At 44.0% G+C, this 23,352-nt stretch overlaps 1 protein-coding gene across 1 annotated transcript in view; it reads right to left on the reverse strand.

Moving 5' to 3' along the window:
* Positions 1–23,352, reverse strand: part of LOC137561137 (tetraspanin-15-like) — a 248,321-nt gene that overhangs the window by 38,509 nt on the left and 186,460 nt on the right. The window contains exons 4-5 of the mRNA XM_068272398.1: positions 20,972–21,067; positions 9,537–9,653 (exon numbers count right to left, since the gene is read on the reverse strand). Of these exons, the coding sequence (XP_068128499.1) occupies positions 9,537–9,653; positions 20,972–21,067 (213 nt within the window). The remainder of the gene's footprint in view (positions 1–9,536; positions 9,654–20,971; positions 21,068–23,352) is intronic.

Consider the following 23,352-nt stretch of genomic DNA (forward strand, 5'->3'; position numbering starts at 1 on the left):
TCATGTGGTATTCCCAGAACGGTTTCTTCCACCCCTTTGATCACGACTACTTTGGATGAACCAATGCAGATCGGTCATTCAAAATTGTCGGAATCTGAAAAGACCAGGAGGAGGAAGGAGGGCCTCTGTTTGTGCTGCGGGGAGAAAGGGCATCTTATTCTAAATTGCAGCAAGAAGGCGGAAAACTTCTCCGCCTAGGTGTAGTTGGAGGTACTACCCTAGGCGAACCTGTTTTACCTCCAAGGTTTTCTAAAATGCTATTGCCTTGTTCTGTTACGTGGAAGGATCAAGTTTTTGTACACAGGCCTTCATTGACTCGGGCTTTGCAGCCAACTTTATTTACTCCAGTTTGGCCTCTAAGTGGGAAATTCCCATCCTTCCCCTAGACAGGCAGATATAAGTAACCGCCATTGATGATTCTCCACTGCAGAACAAACAACCACTCTCGCAAACTCCCCTTCTCACTTGTCATGTGGGAGTCTTGCATAGAGAGGAATTACAATTTTATGTGTTAAAAATATCATCTGCTATGATCGTCCTGGGGCTCCCGTGGTTACGACAGCACTCACCTCTGATAGACTGGAACACTGGGCAATTGCTGGCTTGGTCTCCAGCCTGTTAATCCTCCTGTCTGGAAAAAATTATCCTATGTTCCACTGAGGTTCAAGTGGAAGGTGTTCCTTCTCCGTATATTGAGTTTTCAGATGCTTTCTGTCCACAAGCTGCAGATAAACTTCCCCCGCACAGGGAATTTGATTGTCCTATTCATTTGAGGCCAGGTACCCTACCTTCCAGGGGACACTTATACAACCTCTCAGGTCCAGAACAACTAGCCATGAAAGAGTACATCAAGGAGAACCTTGAGAAGGGTATCATCCGTCCTTCCAAGTCACCAGCAGGGGCGGCTTTTTTCTTTGTTAAAAAAAAAAATGGTGGGCTTCGCCCATGCATTGATTATAGAGCCTTGAACAAGATAACGATTCCCAATTGCTAATCCTTTACCATTGATAGACAATTTATTTTCCCAAGTTACTGGGGCGCAAGTGTTCTCCAAACTGGACCTGAGAGGGGCGTATAATTTGATCCGAATTAGACAGGTGGATGAATGGAAGACTGCCTTCAACACACCCGATGGGCATTACGAGCACTTAGTGATGCCCTGCGGGTTGTGCAATGCCCCCGCAGTATTTCAAGAATTAGTGAACGAAATTTTTAGGGACGTACTGGGACGTTTCGTAGTTGTCTACTTAGATGACATTTTTATTTTTTTCCCGCAATCTTAAAGAACACCAAGAACACATAAAATTTGTTCTACAAAAACTTAGAGAAAATCGCCTTTATGCAAAACTAGAAAAATGTCAGTTTGAGGTGTCTGAAGTTGCCTTCTTGGGGTACATCATCTCCACGGATGGTTTGTCAATGGACCCCAAGAAAGTCTCGGCAGTGTTGGAGTGGCCACAATCCGCAGGTTTGAAAGCCCTTCAACGATTTCTAGGTTTTGCTAATTATTATAGAAAGTTTATTAAGGTATTTTCCTCAGTGGTTGCATTCCTCAGTGGTTGCAACCCTCACCAATTTAACTAAAAAAGGAGCCGATACTTATAATTGGTCTGAGGAAGCCTGTAAGGCCTTTACGCATCTCAAGTCACTTTTCTGTGCTGCTCCCATTTTACATCACGTGGATGTTACACGACTGTTTATTGTGGAAGTAGATGCCTCCGAAGTTGGAGTGCGGGCTGTACTGTCCAAATATTCTGGAACTCAAGGGCGGTTACATCCCTGTTCATTCTTTTCCCGCAAATTCTCGCCAGCGGAAAAGAATTATGACATAGGTAACAGGAAGCTACTGGCCATAAAGATGGCATTTGAAGAGTGGCAACATTGGTTGGAGGGGGCGGAGCATGTTACGATATATACAGATCACAAGAATCTGGAATACATTGAAGGCGCTAAGAGGCTCAACCCGAGACAAGCTCGGTGGGCACTCTTCTTCTCACGATTCCGATTTATAATCACGTACAAGCCTGGTAGTAAGAACATTAAGGCCGATGCATTATCCCGCTGTTTCGAACCCGAGACAGTACAGCCCTCACTCCCTGTTAACATCTTGCTGGAGCACATAGTGGTAGCAGCTACCGAGCCCATGGAGGATCTGACAGTCACTCTGCAGCCATATCAAACTGATGCTCCACAGGGAAAGCCAGATGGAATACTGTTTGTTCCATTACATCTGCGTCTGCAACTCCTGCAGATGTTTCACAGTCATAAAAACGCTGGGCATCCAGGGATAGGTAGAACAGAAGAGCTTCTGTCCCGCAGTGTGTGGTGGCCATCGTTAAAAAATGACTGCAAAGAGTTTGTGACCTCCTGTACCGTTTGTGCCCGCAGTAAGCCACCCAGAAAGGCTCCTGCGGGTACAATGCAGTCATTGCCTACTCCCACAGAACCATGGACCCACATATCTATGGATTTTGTGGGGGAACTCCCTAGTTCTGAAGGGAATACTGTGATTTGGGTGGTCGTTGATCGCTTTAGCAAGATGGTTCATTTCGTTCCCTTTCAAAAACTGCCCTCAGCTCAGGAATTGGCAGATCTCTTTATTTCTCACATCTTCCGTTTACACGGAATACCAGTCAATGTAGTATCGGATAGAGGGGTACAATTCGTGTCTAGGTTCTGGCGGGCGTTCTGTCAGCATATTGGCCTAACCCTGTCTTTCTCCTTAGGGTACCACCTCCAAACCAATGGTCAGACTGAAAGGATGAATCAGTCACTTGAACAATTTCTTCGCTGCTATGTGGCTGATTCACAACATGAGTGGGCCAAGTTTCTCCCCTTTGCAGAGTTTGCCCACAACAATCTCCGGAACGCTTCCTCTGGTTATTCCCCATTCCAGGTGGTTACTGGGAAATCACCAAAAGTTTGCGCATTACCAACGTCTAATTCTCTATTTCCGGCATTAGAAGGTTGGCAAGAATCATGTAAGACAATTTGGTCATTGGTAAAAGTCAATTTGGAAAGAGCATTTAACGTGCAGAAAAAGCAGGCAGATAAGAAGCATTCACCAGGGTGGAACTTTTCACCAGGAGATATGGTGTGGGTCTCTACACGCCACATAGCCTTGAGACAGCCTTCCGCCAATTTGGGACCAAAGTATATCGGTCCATACGCCATTACAGAAAAAATCAATGAGGTGGCTTACAGGGTTGCCCTCCCAGCCACCATGATGAAGGGGATAAAAACCTTTCCACGTCTCTTTACTTAAGCCAGCTGTATATACAGATTCCCCCCCCCCCCCACCCCAGTACTTGGTGATGGAGAACCAGAATATGAGGTGGAAGAGATTTTGGATTCTCGTAGGGTGCGGAACTCTGTACAGTATTTGGTCCACTGGAGGGGGTATGGTCCTGAGGAGAGGTCATGGGTCCCGGCTCATCATTTTCATGCTAAGGAATTAAAACAGCAATTTCACTTATCACATCCTGAAAGTGCTTTGGGGGCGTGTCCGTAGGCCACACCTCGAGGAGGGGGGGTAATGTCAGTAATGTTGTTGTTACCTCTGCAGCGGGGAGCGGTGCGGCCGCCGCTCCCGTGTCGGACGTCACGGCGGATTCCGCTGCAGCCTCCGACTCATCGCTTCCCGGCAGGACAGGTCTCTCCAGGGTACATCAGTTCAGAAGAGCGCACGCGCGTACCCGAGAACAGGACCCTTATGCATTGAGGAGGCGGGTCAGCTGACCAGCCGGTCAGCTGACAAAGCTGGTCTGACACTCGCTTCTGATTGGCTGAGGCGAGTTGGGCGGAGCCGCAGGGATTACCTGTTATATTTAAGACCCGGGCTGTCAGTAGATCGTTGTCTGCTGTTGCTGAAACTTTGCGGATAAGCTCTCAGACCTTAGTCAGTTCCCAGTGTGTTTGACCCGCAGGACCCCGGGGATTCACACATAGATAGGATTATTATTTGATATTTCGTAATAGTAATTATATTATCATTCATTGTATGCCTTTATGTGTATGAACCTTGCCTGAACTTCTGACAATCCTTTTGCCTCTCGATTCTGTACTCTGCCTGTCTGTCTGTTGCCGACTTCGATTCTGACTTTGCCTCCTGATTCTGTACTTCTGCCCATCTGATTGTTGCCGAATTTAGCCTGTTTACTCACTACGATTTTGCCTAACGTTTCTGTACTGCGACCTGACCGACCTGTTACCGACCCTGCCTGTACGACCTCGCTTACACCAGTGATAGTCCCTAACATTAAGGGCTATCACATAGGAGTACTCCTGTGTTACAGTAAAAACATGTGTGATCACACTCTTAATAAAATACTGACTATAACTCTGATTGAGCTCATTCTGGTCAGCAGAGTCACCACTGAGCATTACACAATGAAAGCGGCAGACGGCAGACAGAGGAGCCTGTGGCGGGGACAGGACGGTGTGACTGGTGGGAGCGACAGATCATTGCGGCGATTTGTTGGTAAGCGCCATTGTACAGTACCAGCAGTCTCTGGTCCTTAAGGGGACAGAGACTGCTGGTTTGGAAGTGGTTAAAGGGAATTCCTAGGTTTCAGTATCCCTCATATACAGGGCCAGTTCTAGTAATAAATGGAGCCCTCTAGCAAAATTAACCTGCCCCACCCCCTTCCATTCTGACCGACCCCTCCCCTCTTCATTAGGGGCTCTGTGAGATGAGGGCGCCCGCCAGGATACTACTCTGCCGAAGACATTACAGGAGCCCCAGGTAGAGATTGGGCAGCAGCTGGCTCGGCCTGGGCAATTTTCACAGGTTGCCCATATCGTAGCACGGGCCGTACCCATCAAATGAGTTGGCCCTCTCTATGCTCTTATGTGACAGGACTGTGGGGTCACCCTACCAGTAATCTCCCATAAAAAAAAAAAAACATTTTTATCACTTAATAAATTGATCTACAAGTGAGGGATGCTGGACAAAAGATGTGTAAAACAAACATGCCATATTTAATAATTTTCCACTATAGATTATACCACAATACAATATTTTCGCAAATTTTTAGATCTTTCATACTTAGGGTTAAGCATGTTTTTTCTCAGCCCTTTGTCTATTTTCTCCACCCTCTCTAGATTTTCTACATATCGTAATTATTTTCCCAATTTTTCCCTTGTATTATGTAGCTTAATGTTCACACTTGGACCTAATTTATTTATTTTTATATTGTGTTTATTTAGCAGGCTTGTTTCAGCCCTAAGGGTTAACCAACAGGTATATCACTTTGGTGCAATTTGTAGGTGGATGGCTTAACACTTAGGGTCCCAACCAGATCATCATATAAGTGATGTACCCAGGCCTGAGAGTGAACCAGAGGTAATAAAACAACAAACATGGCCTGGACATGATGATCGGGGGATATGTTACGCTGTAGGTTGAAGAAAAATTGGCAACGGTGATGGAAAGCTTGAAAGGAGACCAGGAGTCCCAGGAGTAGAAAATGTGAGAGTTGGATTTACAGATATGGTATTAGCCAGTCTAAGATAACACGTCTTGCATGATATTCATGTGGTTTTGTAGCTGCTCAGGAGAGGGACGCCTCTGGATCTTACAGAAGCTTCCTAGGTTCTTCTCTAGACCCTCTTGGATGCCAGGACCACCTGTAACCTAGCGGTCACCCTCCCGTAAGTAAACAAGTGCTGCCGCACTGCCCTGTGTAGTGGCATGGACCCGATCTGGCTTGGCTTTTTCCACCAAAGACCAAGTGGGTCCATGCTACTGCGCCCAAGTGGGTCCATGCTACTGCGCAGGCCAGTCGCACTCGTTCACATACGGAAGGGTGACCGTTAAATTCCAGGTGGTCTCAGCATCCAGGAGGGGTCTGGAAAAGGACATGGGAAGCCTCTGGAGGATTCAGAGCTTTTACTATCCCGAGTAAAGTATATAACTTTTTAATTTTCAAACCTCGCAGGTTTGCCTTAAGAAGAAACAGATGTAACGTGTGCTGTGTTTTTATATGGTATAAATAGAGTTCTTCTTCAACTAGGACAGGACTCCATTCTTTAACATATGAAAGAAAGAGAAAAAAATGCTCTACGGACAAGACAAAGTCTCAATGCCTAGTTCAAATGTCTAAATCCAGGCTTTGTTTACCAAAGATCTGTTAATTTAGACTCCCATTACACGGATTATGGCACAGCACCCTGTTATTTTCCCCTATCAACAGTGTATTAAAAACCAATGTACATTTTATATATAGCACACTTACACTAGCACAACATTGGTCATATAATGGGATTACTTTTCTCATTTTGATGAAAACCATACAGCAAGTCTGCTTTAAGCAGCTGCATTATGGGTAGGTTAATGTCACTTCCAATCCATCATGAAACCTCAAGATGTGAGCCTTACAGCCTCAGTAAAGGAGAACAGAGGCTTGTTTACAGACACATCTCTATACATCCTAAAAGCACCCAGCAGTTAATTTCCGACTGAAACATTTTAATGCATTTTTAAAGTGCTCATTATTTCAAGATGACGATAAGAATGCAACGTTTGATGTCTGCTGCCATCATTTATTTTCGTTTTTTCTGTCTGGCTTTGTACCTTGAGCACACAAATTTATTAAACGTGGGAATGTAAATGAAAAGTGTCCCTTTTTCATTAGTTGTATGGAGGGGAGCTGGATCCTTTACAGTCACACTTCACTGGTTATTGAAATGAGATGAGATTTTCTGTATCTGTGTTTCAGACATGAATCTGTAATAAATCCTTTTCATGAGGCCTTGATGTGCACGCGGGTGGGCGTTTCTGATTTGCTGTTTTCATAATTTGATAATATAGCTGCTGATTACTAAAACATGAATTCAAATTGGAGGCTGATGTATTCCAGCCGCCGGGTTTGGAAGTCGAGAACAAAGTTGAATCGTGTTGAATAACTTCTGTAGTAGAAAAAAACTTTACACGTGAGACAGACAGCATTGCGCCATCGTCATTAATTTAGTGTGTCCGGATTACAACAGAGGCCAGTGCAGGTTTGTCTATGAGAGTAATGGGACCCCTAAAACTTACATGAGATTCTTTACTTGCAGCAAAAATAATGCACATAGCCACGTACTTTGCCCAATCACCACTAGCCTTTGGCCACACTGAGGGCACCTGCACAGGTGTTATTTCATCCGAGGCCATGTATATTCATGCTATAGATTTAATTCACACAAGTTCTAAGGGTGGCCACACACCATACAATTTTTTAAATATCTGTTCAATTTAAGAATTGCAATCAATTTTTCTGACTGATTGTAACAAATTAAAAAAATATGACCAATGTACCACACACCTATGCTCAATTTTTCCCCAATTATGAAAAAAATGATTGGAAACTCTGAGAAAATTGCTAGGGTGTGTATATTAATAAACTTACAATCCAACACATACCATACAATCTTTAGAGAAATTGAACAGAAATATCTGGCATTCCGGATCGATTTAAATCGGAAAAAAAAAGCTTTCGATTTTTTCGAGAGATACGATGGTTTTCATCGAATTGCTGTAAAATCTGATCATTTTATTGTATCGTGTGTGGCCACCTTTAGCCTGCAGAAGAGACCTCAGAGCTACATGTCATGAAAGTGTTGCACAGCTGCTGGACGGTGTCTATGGTGCCTCTCAAGGAAGCACTTAGGCGTAATGGTGTGGTGCAGATAATTTGGGCAACAGAGGTGCTGGAGACGTATGGGCACTTCCATAGGCGCCCATGTTAATAGCCGTGATTAGTGGTCATAAGTGGAAAGTTAGGGTGTCCTAGGCTGCCCCTATACATACCACGGTGAGGGGGAGCAGATATTGATGAGATTGCAGTGGGGGTGGTTAGGGTTAGGAAATGTTTGGATGTATGTATAAGTACGCCACCAGTGAGCTGGGCCCAAGGTGAGCTGAATGACGCTAATCCCTGTCGGCGTTAAATACTATCCCGCCTCCGAGTCGTCGCAGCTTGGAGGGAGATGTAATTTGGGGTCCCCGAATTACCCTTACGCGCAATATAGCACTGCAGTGCCTAGTTTCAGTGCTTGGTGCTGAGCGCTGTGTGCAGAAAAGACTTGCTTCATTGGTTGGGGTGTGTGTGTGTGTGTGTGGGGGGGGGGGGCTAGTTAGGAACTGGTTAGGGGGGGTAATTAGGATTTGGTTGGGGGGGGGGGCGGTTAGGGTTAGGAATTGGTTGAGGGAGGGGTCAGTTAGGAATTGGGTGGAGGAGGGTTCCGTTAGGGTTAGGAATTTGTTGGGGGATTGGATAGGGTGAGAAATTGGTTGGGAAGGTCAGTTAGTGTTAGGAATTAGCTGGGGGGGGGGGGGGAGGACTTGGTTGGGGGGTTTGTTGGGAATTGGTTGGGGGTTCAGTTGGGGTTTGCAATTGGTTGGGGGAAGGGAGAGAGGTTAGCATTAGGAATTCACAATGCAACCCAAGAACAACACTGTGTGGGTCAAGTTGTATGAATGGAATGATTTTGGAAAGAAATCTTCTATTTACACAACACAGCATTAGCTAAAATGCCATTCAGCTACAAATAATTTATCTCATCTGACGTGTACTTCTCATATTCCTCGCTAAGGCCTCTTTCACATCACATAACACCTGCACAAACAGATTTCGTGCACACGTTATGATTAGAGATGTTGCGAACTTCTCAGAATCTCTGGGCCCTGTACTACTTCCGGGTCGCTATGACCCGGAGTAGTACGCCTGCGCTGGCCCGGCAGTGCACGTCCTAGATCGCGCTCCTGTTGCCGGGCACTTTCTGCGCATGTGCCTGACCTCATGAGTGACGTCACGCTCATGCGCAGAGTGCCCGGCAACAGGAGCGCGATATAGGACGCGCACCGCCGGGCCAGCGCAGGCGTACTACTCCGGTCATAGCAACCCGGAAGTAGTACAGGGCCCAGAGAGATTCACCCGGCAAATGGTTCGGGCCATCTCTGGTTATGATCTGCAGCATGATGTCGGGAAGTTGCGGTGCAATGCTGATTAGCAGCAGTAGTTCTAATTCACCCGATGGGAAAACGCAGGCGCTGGACGATTAAAAGATCCCACATGCGTTACAACTTAACGCTCTGGAATGCTTTGTCTAATGTGAAAGTCAAATAGGCTTTCATGTTACCTTTCTAACCGCATCCTAAATTCTGCCAAATAAAATATGTCTGCCCTGAAAAAAATACCAAAAATGACTAGTAGTCTAGTATAAAAAAGGAGCAAAACAAATGCAGTACCTACATGGGATTAAATGGCCTGAGATAGGGGTTTAATAGGTCATGTTAGTGTTTAAAAATTCCTATCAGGTATGAAATAACACTCTCAATCTAAATGATATTAAACCATAGCAAAGTCTCCTGAAAAGTAAGTGCATTCACAATCCAAGTGATGGAAGAACTTTGCCTTAATTAGTCCAGACCAGATTATTATCTTTAGAGATCTGCGTGCAGAAGAACGTTCATAAATTAGGCCCTCCTGTTGTGATTTGATGACTGGGAGTAGCTCCCACCCATACTGACAGGATAAGAGAACCAGTCTTACCTTCCCAGTGATGCAGCATGTGTATGGAACTCCACAGGACAGGGGTCCAGAGCCATTACAGGAGTGATACGGATTGACTTCCCAGTCTCTAAACTCATCTCCTCCACAGCAGGAAAACTGCACAAACAAAACACAATATCTGTGAGCACATCAAGTATGGGTTTTTATTACAAGCTGAGAGATGGCTGATAATGTGCATAAAATACTTCAGTCAAAATAGAGGTTTCTACAGAGATTGCATTAAATACATTGTCTGATGAACATTGTGGACATATTCGATTTGTGATTTTTGTGCTATAAGGAGGTACAAGAACAAGGGTGTGACTACATTGCTACCCCCGCATAGGTCTCCCCCGTACAGTCTTTGCAGCATCCGCATGGTGATTGGCTTGTACACTGAAGAGGAGTGAGGAGGGCCTTCCAGCCGCCAGAAGCAGGTAATGTATAACACTTCACTGCCGCTACTACTCTGAATTAAGTATGAAAAGAAGCCCCCATGCAACAGCAGGGGTCGTGGGGGCTTTTGTTACACAGCTGTACAAGAAAACAACACAGGCCAAGTGTTCACAAAAAGCTAGGCACAAAGCTTTGTTGCACTTTCTGTCCATTTCTTGTCTTGAATGTGTGCACCCCTATTATCTCCTTGCCTTGCTAACAGTGCCCACTACACTCACAGAAGTCCAGCCATCCGGTTTCCTGTATTCAGCCACTGCCTGGCCACATGTCTTCTCCTCACTACAGTGTCTTCCTCTGCCCACCTCATCATTCACCCCCATAGTGGGTCATTTAAGACAGTTAACCAAATCCAAAGGTAGCCAGCCATACACTCACATTTTTTGTCCACTGGTCCCAAATGATCGATTCCTCTCTGATCTGAATCAATTCAGAGAGGAATTGATTCTATCCATACAACCCCCGATCAACCAAAATCTTCTATTCAGTCCGATCAATACTTTAGGCCAAAATCAATCTAAAATTGACCAATCCGACAGTTTTGTGCCATCGATTCTCAGCAAATTCGATCACAGTGATATATTGGGAAATTAATATGTGTATGGCCTGCAAAATACTTACTATGGTGGCTGACTTGGAACATTAGGTAACTGGGCACAAGACCACTTCATCAGTTGCACACTATGGCCCATAACCTAATAACACCATTGAGTTTTCTCTTGGGAGAAAACAATCTCGTGGGAGAAAACTCATGAGAAAAAGTTTATTGGATATGGGCCAATCAGTCTGACTTGTGGCTTTTGTGTGTTATGTCTTTAGAAGGTGTTCTTGTCTTATTTACTAGAAGTCATTGCACTCCTGTATACGCCTGTGTACCCTCTGTTTCCACTTTGCTTATGGCTTACTATGGTATGACAAAACCCCTAAACTTTGAGATTTGATGCTTTATAAAGCCACCTTAGCTGGCTGTGTTATGTTTAGTCAATATAGCAAACATGGAAACAAATGTGCTATGGAAAATATTGCTTTTTATAAAGAACCGTAATAATAAATAGGAATAGCTGTTTCACTAATTGATTAATAGAATGCTGCAGGAAACACTCAAGGGAATTCAGTAATGGCTTCCTCCGCCGTAAGTAGAACACACAGTTAACCACATGAATAGCATTGATGGTGGAAAATGACTGCATCAACTGAATTACTTTAATTTTCTATAGGCTCCTGGGTATTTGTAGATGTACTTTCTATACACGTCATCAGAGCCTAATCAGATAAAGTTCATATACCTCTGAAAATATTACCTACTAGCTGCAGTTAAGTTGGCTTATCCAGACTGCAGTACATTAAATTACAATGATGTATCAACAAAAGAAGTTTACATAATGGAGGAAAACTGCAGCTGGAGCTTTAATATAACAGAAGGACAACTGGGACTTTTAATGGGCCAGAAAACCTACAAATATTGACATACAAAAGAAATAAATACCACTGGAGATAATTGAGAAAAACTACGTTACGGAAGCAGTAAGCCTGGTCTACACAACAGATTCTGTTAAATTATCCTACGGAGTATCTTCAGGAACATTAATGTCCCCTGCAGTGCCACACACATGGGGGTAGACTTCTATAATAATAACAATAATAATTATAATGTGGATGTTTGTATAGTGCTTTTCTCCAGTCGGACTCAAAGTGCTCGAGAGATGCAGCCACTAGGGCGTGCTCAGTAGGCCAGCATAGAGCATTAGGGTTTCATGCCCAAGGACTCCTTACTACAGGGGTGCCCACACTTTTTTGACTCGTGAACTACTTTAGAAACTGCCGAGCCTTCGAGATCTACCCCCCCCCCTCGCGCAGCATACATGGGCAGTCAGTCACAGAAATCTCTCCCTAACCCCCCCCCCCCAATCCTAGTGAATTCCTACAGAAGCCTTCTCCCCTGCACAGTAATGAATTCCCCCTCCCTATCCCAGCAGGCAATCCACAATCCGACTCCCCCTTCAAACATAGCACATAGCTTCAGAATCCTCCTGAAGCTATTTGCCCACATTGCACTTGCCTGGAGGGGAGGAGACACACGTTTTACAGGCAGCCTGGAGGGGAGAAGACGCTGTGCGAGTCACACAGCCTGGAAGGGAGGAGACGCTGTGCGAGTCACACAGCCTGGAGGGGAGGAGACCTGTCTCCTCATTTTCTTCTCCTCTCCCCTTTAGCCTCGCCTCCCCTTCAGCCGCACCTCTCTCCTCTTCTCATTGATGCTGCCATGGCAGCAAAATCTGACAGCCGTGGCTGTGCAGCTTCAGACTTCGACAAGCTGCGATCTACTCAGGAGGTGGTTGCGATCTAACGGTAGATCGCAATCGACGTATTGGGCATGCATACACTGAATAGGTACTGGCAGCCAGGATTCGAAGCCTGGTCACCTGTGTCAAAGGTGGTGTTTTTAACCAGTACAATATCCAGCAAACAACTGACAGTGCTCCTAGGCTGCAAATGAAATGAAATCAACAGAGGTGTGCAGATCCCCTCAGTGACTAAAATACACACCTTGAATACACATCAGATGCAAATTATGCACTAATTCCTATTCTAAAAATTTGAAAGCAAACTGAAGCACATGGATGCATCTAGCCATAAGTATACTTCCGTTTGTTTTGTACAGCAGGAGACATTGACAGCGCTTCCAGACAGAGGCTGCACCCAAATTAACTACCTGCATAGATGTGCAGAGCTCGAAAAATGGGCAAATTTTACACCAGTCATAAATGTATATCATTTATGACTAGCAGCACCAGGTAAGAATTATGTTTTAACTATTAGACTAGTGGTTAGGCCCATCATCGCCGTGGAAGAGTCTAGTAGGGAATAATTTGGGCACGCATTATTTTTGCTGAAGCTAAAATCCTCCTTTGCTGTACCTGTTTTAAATGCAAGTTGTGTAATTTACCCATTTTTAGAGCTCTGCAAATCTATGCAGGTAGTTAATTTGAGTGCAGCCTCTGTCTTGAAGTGCTGCCAATCTCTGCTGCAGTACACTATCAAGCAGGGTTGCCAACCATCAATCTTTAGACAGACAGTCCATACAAAACAAGGCACAAATGGGCTGTCTGCGCTTTCTCTGTGGGTGTCTGTTCCTTTAAAGAGACCTCAGCTCAGTCCAGAACCTTAAGTGCCCATGTGTGTTTAGTGTGGTGCAGCACTTTTAAGCCACAGCTCCCTCTGGCCACAATGCTTGCTAAACTTGCTTACTAGCATGTTTTTTTTAAGTTTGCTGCATTTCGGTCATTACACACACACACACGCACGCACGCACGCACGCACGCACGCACACACACACACACACACACACACACACCCAACCATTTTGTTTTCAGTACACTTTCACAATCTGGAAGTTCATTATAAAAAATACAAGTGAAAATCCTTCTGAATTTCAAGTTATAATGTGACTAAACAGGACCAACACTGAAAGAGATGAATGCTTCCCCACAGCACTGTACTTCCATTCAGCATTAGGACTAACTACAATAGATATATTAAATATTAGGTGTCAGGATAAAGTGCGGTCCAGTTTATTGGTTGCAGAGTTATTCTAGTTTGTGGTGAGCCTTTGAAGTACATGCTGTAGCCTGCAATACATGTTTCTTGACTCTAGAAGGTGCTAAGTGGCCATTAGTTCATAGGGCTGCAAAAGCCAGTTTTCACTGGGTTTGATGTGAGATATTTTTCCTTTGTTCATGAACTATTTGAATCATTTTTGAGAGAAGGGGATGGGTTTCTCTTCCCTCTCTGTCTGTTCTGGGATAATCAGAATGTGTTACAGAGTAGACAGAATGATTTCCTACTGAATGAGAAGAGCCAGCGCATTGTGTGAGGATCCAAACAGCTCATTGTGTCTATGAATCTTTTGTTAATATTTTTGTCACACTTTACAGCTCTATATTTCGATATTTTATAAAGCAAACTGGAAAGCAAGAGCTGTGGAAGAATAAAGTTCCTTTCTTCTCAAATTCACACATTTCCTTTCAGAAATTCTCTAATCAAAAGGGTGTATTTTATGCTTTGCTTGTTTTGTTTTCTTTTGTCATTTTATTGGGTCATATTAGAGGTGATATGAGAATCGTGTAGGAATGTACTAAATATCACTGAGATACAATACGTTTTCATTCCAAATCATATATTGTGTGTGTTACTTATATATATGAGATCGGGTCCCAAATCCATATATACAGAGAATACAGTAAACAGAATTCACAATTTTCTGTTAAAAAGGAATGTTTTTTTTGATCAGATATGTGTTTTCAGTTTTGCTGAATTAGCTCAGTGATTTAGGCCCCTTTTACACTTACCGTATCACATGGTGGTACTCTACCCTGCTGCAGCTCGTTGCAGTAGTTATTTAAGTCTATGAGACATGCCACACTGTTTGCGGTGTGATGCAATGTAACAGAAGTACTCCGGGTGATGGAAGTACTCCAGGCGCCGCAGAAGAAGCGCACAAGCTGCAGCGCATTACCCTGCAACTGTGGGAAATGCACTGGATTTTTTTCAGCTTTAGTCACACCACGGCTAAAATGTACTGTACAGTGCAACTTTTCGGCCATGGTGCAATTTTTCCACATTGCACCGCTACCACAGCGCAGTAATGTAAAAAGGACCCTTAAAAGGAACCTAAAAGTGAGACTAATACAAAGGCTGACATCTTCATTTCCTTATAAACAATGCCATTTGCCTGGCTATCATGCTGAGTTTCTGGCTTTAGTTATTTTTGAATCATACACCTACAACAAGCATGCAGCCAGTGAAGTTAGACCAGAGTCAAGGCATTTCTTCTGCATGCTCATTCTGAGTCAGTGACAAAGTATTAGCGGGCAAACATCAGCAAAGACATTTGGCAACTGGCATAGTTTATTAAAGAATTAATGCCCACTCAACTGAAACTGCTCTCACCAAAGTGGTCATTGACCTTGCCTTCGCTAAAGCTGAAGGTAAATACTCCATTCTCCTCCTCCTTGACCTCTCAGCAGCTTTTGACACAGTAGATCATCCCCTACTCCTCCAGTCCATGGGCATTCACGATCTCGCCCTGACCTGGCTTTCATCCTACCTCTCCAACCACTCCTTCACGACCTCCTTCAATGAGTCCTCGTCCATCCCCAACCACTTCTCGGTGGGAGTCCCCCAAGGCTCGGTCCTTGGCCCCCTACTGTTCTCCCTATACACATCCTCCATTGGCAAGGTTATCTCCTCCATGGGTTTTAACTATCATCTGTATGCAGATGACACCCAGATCTACCTCCACACCCCTGACATATCCACTACTACCATGGACAAGGTCTCCTCCTGCCTATCAGTCATCTCCTCCTGGATGTCCGCTAGGTTCCTGAAACTAAATCTAGACAAAACGGAATTTATGATCTTCCCACCCCGGCCATCCATGAACCTCCCAGATGGGCATGTCACTTTTACCCACACTACCATTCGCCCTACCTCTCAAGCCCGCTGGACTCCGCACCCTCCTTCACTCCCCACATCCAAAACCTCACAAAGTCCTGCAACTTCCACCTTCGCAACATCTGTAAGATTCGTCCTTTCCTGACCTCTACCACCACCAAACTCCTCATCCATGCCCTCATAATTTCCCGCCTTGACTACTGCAATGCCCTTGTCTGGTCTCCCTATGACCCGAATAGCCCCACTACAGTCCATCATGAATGCGGCAGCCAGAATTATCCACTCCTCCCATCGCTCCACCACGGCTGCTTCCCTCCTTTAATCCCTCCACTGGCTTCCTATCCAGTCCAGAATCAGATTTAAGATACTGTGTCTGACCTACAAATCTGTCCACAAAACCTGTCCAACCTACATTTCCAATCTTACTCAGAGGTACACACCTAGCCGCTCACTCCGCTCTTCCAATGAACTTCGCCTGGCCGCCCCCCGCATCACCCAGTCCTGTGCACGCCTCCAGGACTTCTCAAGAGCTGCTCCAACACTATGGAATTTCCTACCTCCACCCATTAGGGCAGCCCCCTTCCTTCAACACTTTCAAGAAGGCCCTCAAAACTCACCTTTTCACTCTGGCCTACTACCCCTCACAAGTGCTCTAAACCCACAGCTGAACTCTGGTCCCCTACCTTTTGTGTCCCCACCCCTCTTTCTAGATTGTAAGCCTTTGGGCAGGGTCCTCCTCCTTTTGTGTCCTACCTGATCATGCACCTCCATTACTGTACAACCATGCTATGCATTTGAGTGACTGACTAAGCATTGCCTTGTACTCATACTGTGCTGTATGATATGTTTTTTCTTGTATTCCTGTATTGTCATTTTGCTGTACGTCACCCCTAAATATTGTCTGTAACCTAAACTAATGTCCAGCGCTGCATAATATGTTGGCACTTTATAAATAGAATAAATAAATAAATGAATGAAGATTTCAGCCTCCGTACTCCTTTTATTTAAAGAGAACCCGAGGTGGGTTTGATAAATCATATTAGGCGCCATCAAATGCCTGCCAATACCTGCAGACAGTGTATAGCCAGAGGAGCCATCAAATCTGGGGACACTACCAACCTCCTTGTGATATACTGAATGACAGTGTGTCACTTACTTAGTGTGGATTTCTGGCTCTTTCTGTTCTGGTCTGTCCTCAGTAGCCACAGCATGTCAGTGTCCATGGCACTGTCTGTGTCACACACACAGTCACATGAGCAGACAGCATCGAGCCCCTGATAGCATACTCACAGGGGGGCGGAGCTGTCTTCTAACAGGGCAGGCCAGGGCAGAATTATTTGTTATAGGGCAGTCTTGTTTCACCGTTTCACCTTCACCCCCCCCAGCCTGTCACTTAACTACACATGCTGCCCGGTCTCGCTATATGTGAACAGGAGAGGGGACGGGGCGGAGCAGAACTTTATTCCTACCTCCGCTTGTCTGTATAATGTCAGAGACATCTGATCTGCAGAGTCTATGACAAAGTATTAGAGGCAGAAAATCTTCAAAGTTGCCAAGCAGCTGGTATTGTGTAAAAGGAATATAAATATGGCAGCCTCCATATTCCTCTCACTTTCGTTGTCTTTAAGGAAACAAGTCACAACCCTGAAAATGTTAAATCTACCAACCAAAAATACAAGAAGTGTTGGTTCACTTATTACAAAAAAAAAAATCAAATGGTGACTTAAACTGCCATAGTATTTATTTAATACATCACTGCATTGCATCACTTAGCTCTGCTATCGGTCTGATTCCCGGAAGTCCACTTTAAACATTCCAAGAAAAATGAATTAGCTGCACACTAGTCGGCTTTCTTTATTTTACTTCGGTTCTGCTTTAAATCTTTTTAACTTCAGCCCAGTTCTCAGAGGACCTGACAACAGAGAATAGATCAAATTGTGTTGTGTTCATCCATCCAAGTAGGTCATGTTTACTGAGGGGTTTAATGAAGCTAAATAGTAATTTCGTTTTGGAGAGTGATTTATCTGTGACAGAACATACAGAGGCACATTCTGATTGAATGGTTAGAGGATGGATCCTTCTCTCAGCTCAGCACCACCTAAGATCCTGACGTTGCACTTGGGGCCGGTATCGCTCACATAGACGTGACATTTATTTAAAATCTAATGCCGCACAGAAATCACTCAGGTAATATGAATGAACCCACCTTACGCTATATTATACATTCTAACCTTTATACTCCATTACCTGCCAGCTTCTATTTTTAATGCTACCGTGGATCCCAAAGTAATTACAGAATGTCACAGACTAAATAAATGGGCCAACCAGCCCAGATGGATTGCTATACACAGATACACAAATAAAGCTCACAAAATGCCATAACAACCAATATTAATAGGAGAGGCAGGACCTTGTGACACAAAGGCTCGGTTTATTAGGTTCAGCTCCACGCTAGGAATGCATTATAAGGAAATTACAGTTTGCTAGCTTCAGCTGTGAATTAATTTTTCCATAAGTCATGTAAAGGCCGTATCATTTTTGTTTTTAATAAGCTACTGACTTTAGGTTTAAGCCCATAAGAGATATAGCATGTGGCTCCTGGATCCAACCAGCCTGGCCTTTTGCAGCTTTGGTTTAAGGCTATACGCAAATAAACTACTGAGTATCAGGATTGCTTGAAGCTAAAGAAGACTGAAACCAACTACAGTTTTATTCTGCTCATAAAAGAGGCCTAATTCGAGAAGAACTGATGAGGTAGTTGTATTTGAGTGTGGCCAATTTAAAGGGTCAACCTAACTAAACGCTAGTCCCAAAGACTCAATGCAGTTCAAATTTATGCTCCATGATACAAATAAGAGCAGAGCTTCCAATGAAAGCAGAGCCATGAACAGAGAATGGAGCTGTTCAGGGAGCTGAGGGCTTTGGTAACTAGACACACAAACCCTGGGGCAACATTTTATAACTAGGTCCCCTTTGACTCTACTTTTGCAAGTCTCAAGGTTCCTACACATGCACAATTTCTCCTCAATTCGTGCTGGGGGATCCCAATAGCATACAATAGCCCAGCAACATGTTCTGCGTCTATGAAGGTGGCAAGAGGAACGATTGCATTAGAAATGGCGGAGCGGTTTTCAAGGGTGGGATAAGAAGGGGAACAATAGACTCAGCCGCTGATTGTCTCTTAAAGATCCGACATACACACATGCTAGATTCTCAGCTGAGGTAGCCCTGACTAGCCGTCTGAGATGAGAACAGTCTGGTGTGTGCATGAGGCTATGCATGGACAGAATCATACAGATTCATACCCTAAGCTCATGAAGGGTAAACACTCTGAAGTGTCTGTGTATAACTTGGATAAATTATGAAAAAGAATTAAGGATGAATAAAAATGCAGGCACTCTTTCAGGAAGCAGCCATTATAATTCTCTATGGGTGAGTACTTGCAATGCAGCATGTTGTATTGAAACCAAAGAAAAGCTGCTGCACACATGGAGGCTGCTTCATAGTGTTTAAAGCACATCTGTAGTGAAAGGGATATGGAGGCTGCCATATTTATTTCCTTATTACCAATACCAGTTGCCTGGCTGTCCTGCTGATCCTCTGCCTATAATACTTTTAGCCACAGACCCTGAACAAGCATGCAGCACATCAGGTGTTTCTGACATTATTGTCAGATCTGATGAGATTAGCTGCATGCTTGTTTCAGGTATGTGATCCAAACACTACTGCAACCAAATAGACCAGCAGGATAGCCAGGCAACTGGTATTATTTAAAAGGAAATAAATATGGCGGCCTCCATAAATCTCTCACTACAGTTGTCCTTTAAGGGCATTTCACAAGCTTTAAAAATGCAAATGCATGAAAAGGTGACTATTAAAGAATCTTTAGTGAATGATCTTATTTTTGATAATATCATTCAGAGTGAAATAAAAAATTGTATTTAATTGATTCACAGCACTAAAGAATCCAACGTGCAATCATATCTAAAACCAGTAAAATTCATATCTAAGAACAAAAATCCACTACGCCAATTGACCAGTCCTTTAAGGAAAGGATTGAGAATGCCATAAATTAGGGTCATTGGGCCCACCAGGTTCTGTTTTCATATAATATGGTCTGATCAAAAATACAATTATGCACTAAAAATTGCCACCCAGTGTTCTGGTGTCCCCTCCTTCGCAGCTGCCAACTCCACCTGGTCTGTGGCCACCTGGTCCGTGGCACAGATACATGCACACACTGGAAGTGGTCTGCGCAGCCGCAAAGCATCTATGCCTTGTTATAAATGTTCTACATACTGCCCTGAAGTAATGCATTATAGTTCTTGCTTTTTGGATATGTGCAAATGGTAACCTACAAATACCTCACGTTTGCTGGATTTCTTATGTGGGGTAATGTTTGCTGCATTTCATATGTGGTGTAATGCTTGCTGCATTCCTTATATGATGTACTTCTTGGTGCATTTCTTATACAGGGGAATGTTTGCTGCATTTCATACATGGGTACTGTTTGCAGCAATCTAAACTTCTTATGTGGTGTAATCTTAGCCACATTTTTTTATGTGGGGTAATGACACACAAAATGATTAAGATGGAATGGGGCCCTAGACAAGCTAGCAGTTTTTGCCCACCACAGATGGTCACCTGGCCTTTTTTTGTTGTTGTAAGATTTAGTGGGGGATAGCATCCACTAGGCCCCTAGCTTTTCTCCAGGCCCTAGGCAATTGCCTAGGTTTGCCTTGTGGATTATCCAGCTCTGTAATGACTGTTGCATTTATCAACTGGAGGTTAATAATTGCGGTGTTTGATATTTACTATTACTAAATGGTAGGCTAATATATGAACCAAAAGGGCATTTTACTGCCTTCCTAACAGTACACAACGTAGACTGTTCTCAGTCCATGTACACATATTGGTAAGGTGAAAGAGTGGTGGCATGACTGAGGGCAGGAAGCAGAGCCGCCCTCAATTAAGTACATGTCCCGTTTCACACAACAACCGTCCTCTCTCTAACCTTTGAAATCTTTACACAATCCCTCAAAACTCACTTTTACCAACAAGCACACACTCTAACTTAGGCCATTCCCCCTTTGAACTCTGGCCAAGTTGTACTCCTTACTAGATAACCTAAAAACATGCTGCCTCTAGGTATGCATATTGTATACTATCCCACCTCTTGCAATTTCTGATACATTTTATTCATCATGTTACTTTTGTCACTGCTCCGGCTCTGACTTCACAGCCCTGCTTAAACAGGCTACATTTGTTTTACATATGGCATAAGGAACTGACTAGTAGATGAAGTGATTTGAGGTGGCTAAAGCAGTCTTATAACCTTTTACTGACACTGGGACAGATGAGGATGTGAGGCTGGTAAAATATCCTCAATAGACTGAGTGAACGGTTTCAGTAACATCATGGCCCAGTAATATATTTGGCATGGTTAGAAGCCCTTCTTCCTGTTTCACCTTCTGGCATTGCAGCAGCGACCCTTGCTTGTGAGATTCTCAGAGATTTATTGCACCAACCTTTTCTTGCACAAAATCCATAATGTTCTTGAAATCCAGGTCATCGTAGTAATGTTTCAGGCCCACCAAGATGTTTGAATGCGCAAATTTCTTCATCTGAGCAAAAAAATGGAAATATAAATATTGTGTTAAATAACCATACTTTCTCTTGCTGCTAAAAGTACACTAACATAGATAGAATCATCTAATTAATAGAGATAATTAATTAATACAAACTTAGGCTAGTGACACACCAGGACGTTGCGTTTAGGGGACGTTATAGTGCACATAACGTCCCCCTAACGCAACGCCTGGTGCTCTCTGGTGTGGACGTCAGAGTGAGCCGCGTTGTGCAGCTCACTCTGGCGTCCGTGATGCGTACTCTTGGACGCATGCGGCATCACGTGGTCCCGCCCAGCCAATCGCCGCACAGAGCGGCCGTTCCAGGAAGTAAACACTGCACGTCACTGAGTGCAGTGAATATTAATTAGCCATGTGCCCGGCCACTCTCCCCTCCTCCCCAACATGACTGAGCATGTACAAACAGTCTAACGTGGCTTAGCCGCCTAGAACGCACAGCATGCAGCACTTTGCTGCGTTACAATGTAACGCAACGTGGGCAGTGTGAACAGCCCACTTGTGTTACATTGCTGTGCGTTGGAGGAGCGTTACAGGCTGCACTAACGTGCGCCTGTAACGTCCCTGTGTGCAAGAAGCCTAAAGAATGCAGATATGATGTATTTAGATAAATGCAAATAATTCTGGAGATGAATAAAAGTGGCTTGCCTATAAGAGCAACCTTGTTTCAGAATCCTTGTTTCATTTAAAGGAAACCAGAGACTAACAGACATACAAGATTTATACATATCTGTGGCTTCCTCCAGCCCCATCCGCATAGATCGCTCCACGCCGCCGTCCTCATTCTTCTGTATCGCCAGTACCGGATCCTTCAGCCAGTCGCAGCCAGTTTTGCGCATGCGCAGTGTGCTCCCTGCGTCTCTCCACCGGAGAATAGTACTGCGCCTGCACAGTACTATTCTCCGCCAGAGACAGAGAGAGCTAACTGCACATGCTCAGACTGGCCGCGACTGGCCGAAGTTACAGGACCCTGTACTGGCGATACAGAAGGCTGAGGACGTGCGGATGGGGCTGGAGGAAGCCACAGGTATGTATAAATCTTGTATGCATCTTCGTCTCTGGTACACTTTAAGCCCTGCTTTTCAAATTATATACTGACATAGTTTTTGCGTTAAAGTGTAACTTCAGGCAAACATGAAGCTCTGTTAATCTGCAGTAGTGCCCAGACTATCAGAGATGCAGATATGTCTGTCTTAATTATCGTATTTTTCAGACCATAATGCCTGGTACACACAACGCAATTTCCCATCATATAGATGGGTTGGATAGATCATTTCCGACAGGTCCAATATGATTTCCAATTGTTTTTCTGATCGATTTTGTATAAAATTGATCGGAAAATCGATCAGTAAAAGAATCAGAAATCAGATCGGACCTGGTGTGCTGAATATCGAATATAAGCAAAATTCTTGATTTTCATTTAGCCCTTTTTGCAGTCCATTATTAATTCCTGTTTATATAGGTTGGATATGAAAAGTTTTCCTGGCAAAGTGTAGGTTCAGCAGATGGTATAAAGTTGGCAGACCAACGAAAAATAGCAAAGCTCGCAAAGACTTTTCATAGCGTTCCACTGGGTATAGTGATACTGTCACTACTAATGCTTAGTTTACACATTGCAGCATAAGAAGCACAGACATCAGCTGATGCATCTCAGTTGTACCAGTCTTTATTTAACCCAAGATGCACACCTGCAGTGTTTAGCTACTAATGCAGGACAATGACACCGATACCTACATGTCAGGAATGCTTCCTGTAATATTAATTATATCCTACTAAGAAGTAATGGCTCCTGCATTGCTTTTGCTTTGCCTGTGTACATGTCGGAAGATCTAATGCAGGTGGAACAAGGCATCAATTATCTAAACTCTTGAAGGAAAAAAAAACTGGCGTAAAGTCACTGCAATCTACAAAGAAACCGTACAAATTATTGAAGCTGGGGTGGAGAAATAGCTCCAAGCAGGTTCAGATTGAAGCAAAACTGTCAGGAATTATATAAAATAAGACAAAAAAAATCAGATCCATTCTTTAATGAAAAAGCTGTCAAGTTTGGCTGGTAATCAAAACAAATTATTTAAGTTTTGAGCCTCATGCCACTAGCTCAGGCATGGGCAAACTTGGCCCTCCAGCTGTTACGGAACTACAAGTCCCACAATGCATTGCAGAAGTCTGACAGCCACAGTCATGACTCATAGAGGCAAATGTATTGTGGGACTTGTGGTTCCGTAACAGCTGGAGGGCCGAGTTTGCCCGTGCCTGCACTAGCT

The sequence above is a fragment of the Hyperolius riggenbachi genome, chromosome 3 (assembly GCF_040937935.1).
Source record: "Hyperolius riggenbachi isolate aHypRig1 chromosome 3, aHypRig1.pri, whole genome shotgun sequence".
NCBI classification, from domain to species: domain Eukaryota; kingdom Metazoa; phylum Chordata; class Amphibia; order Anura; family Hyperoliidae; genus Hyperolius; species Hyperolius riggenbachi.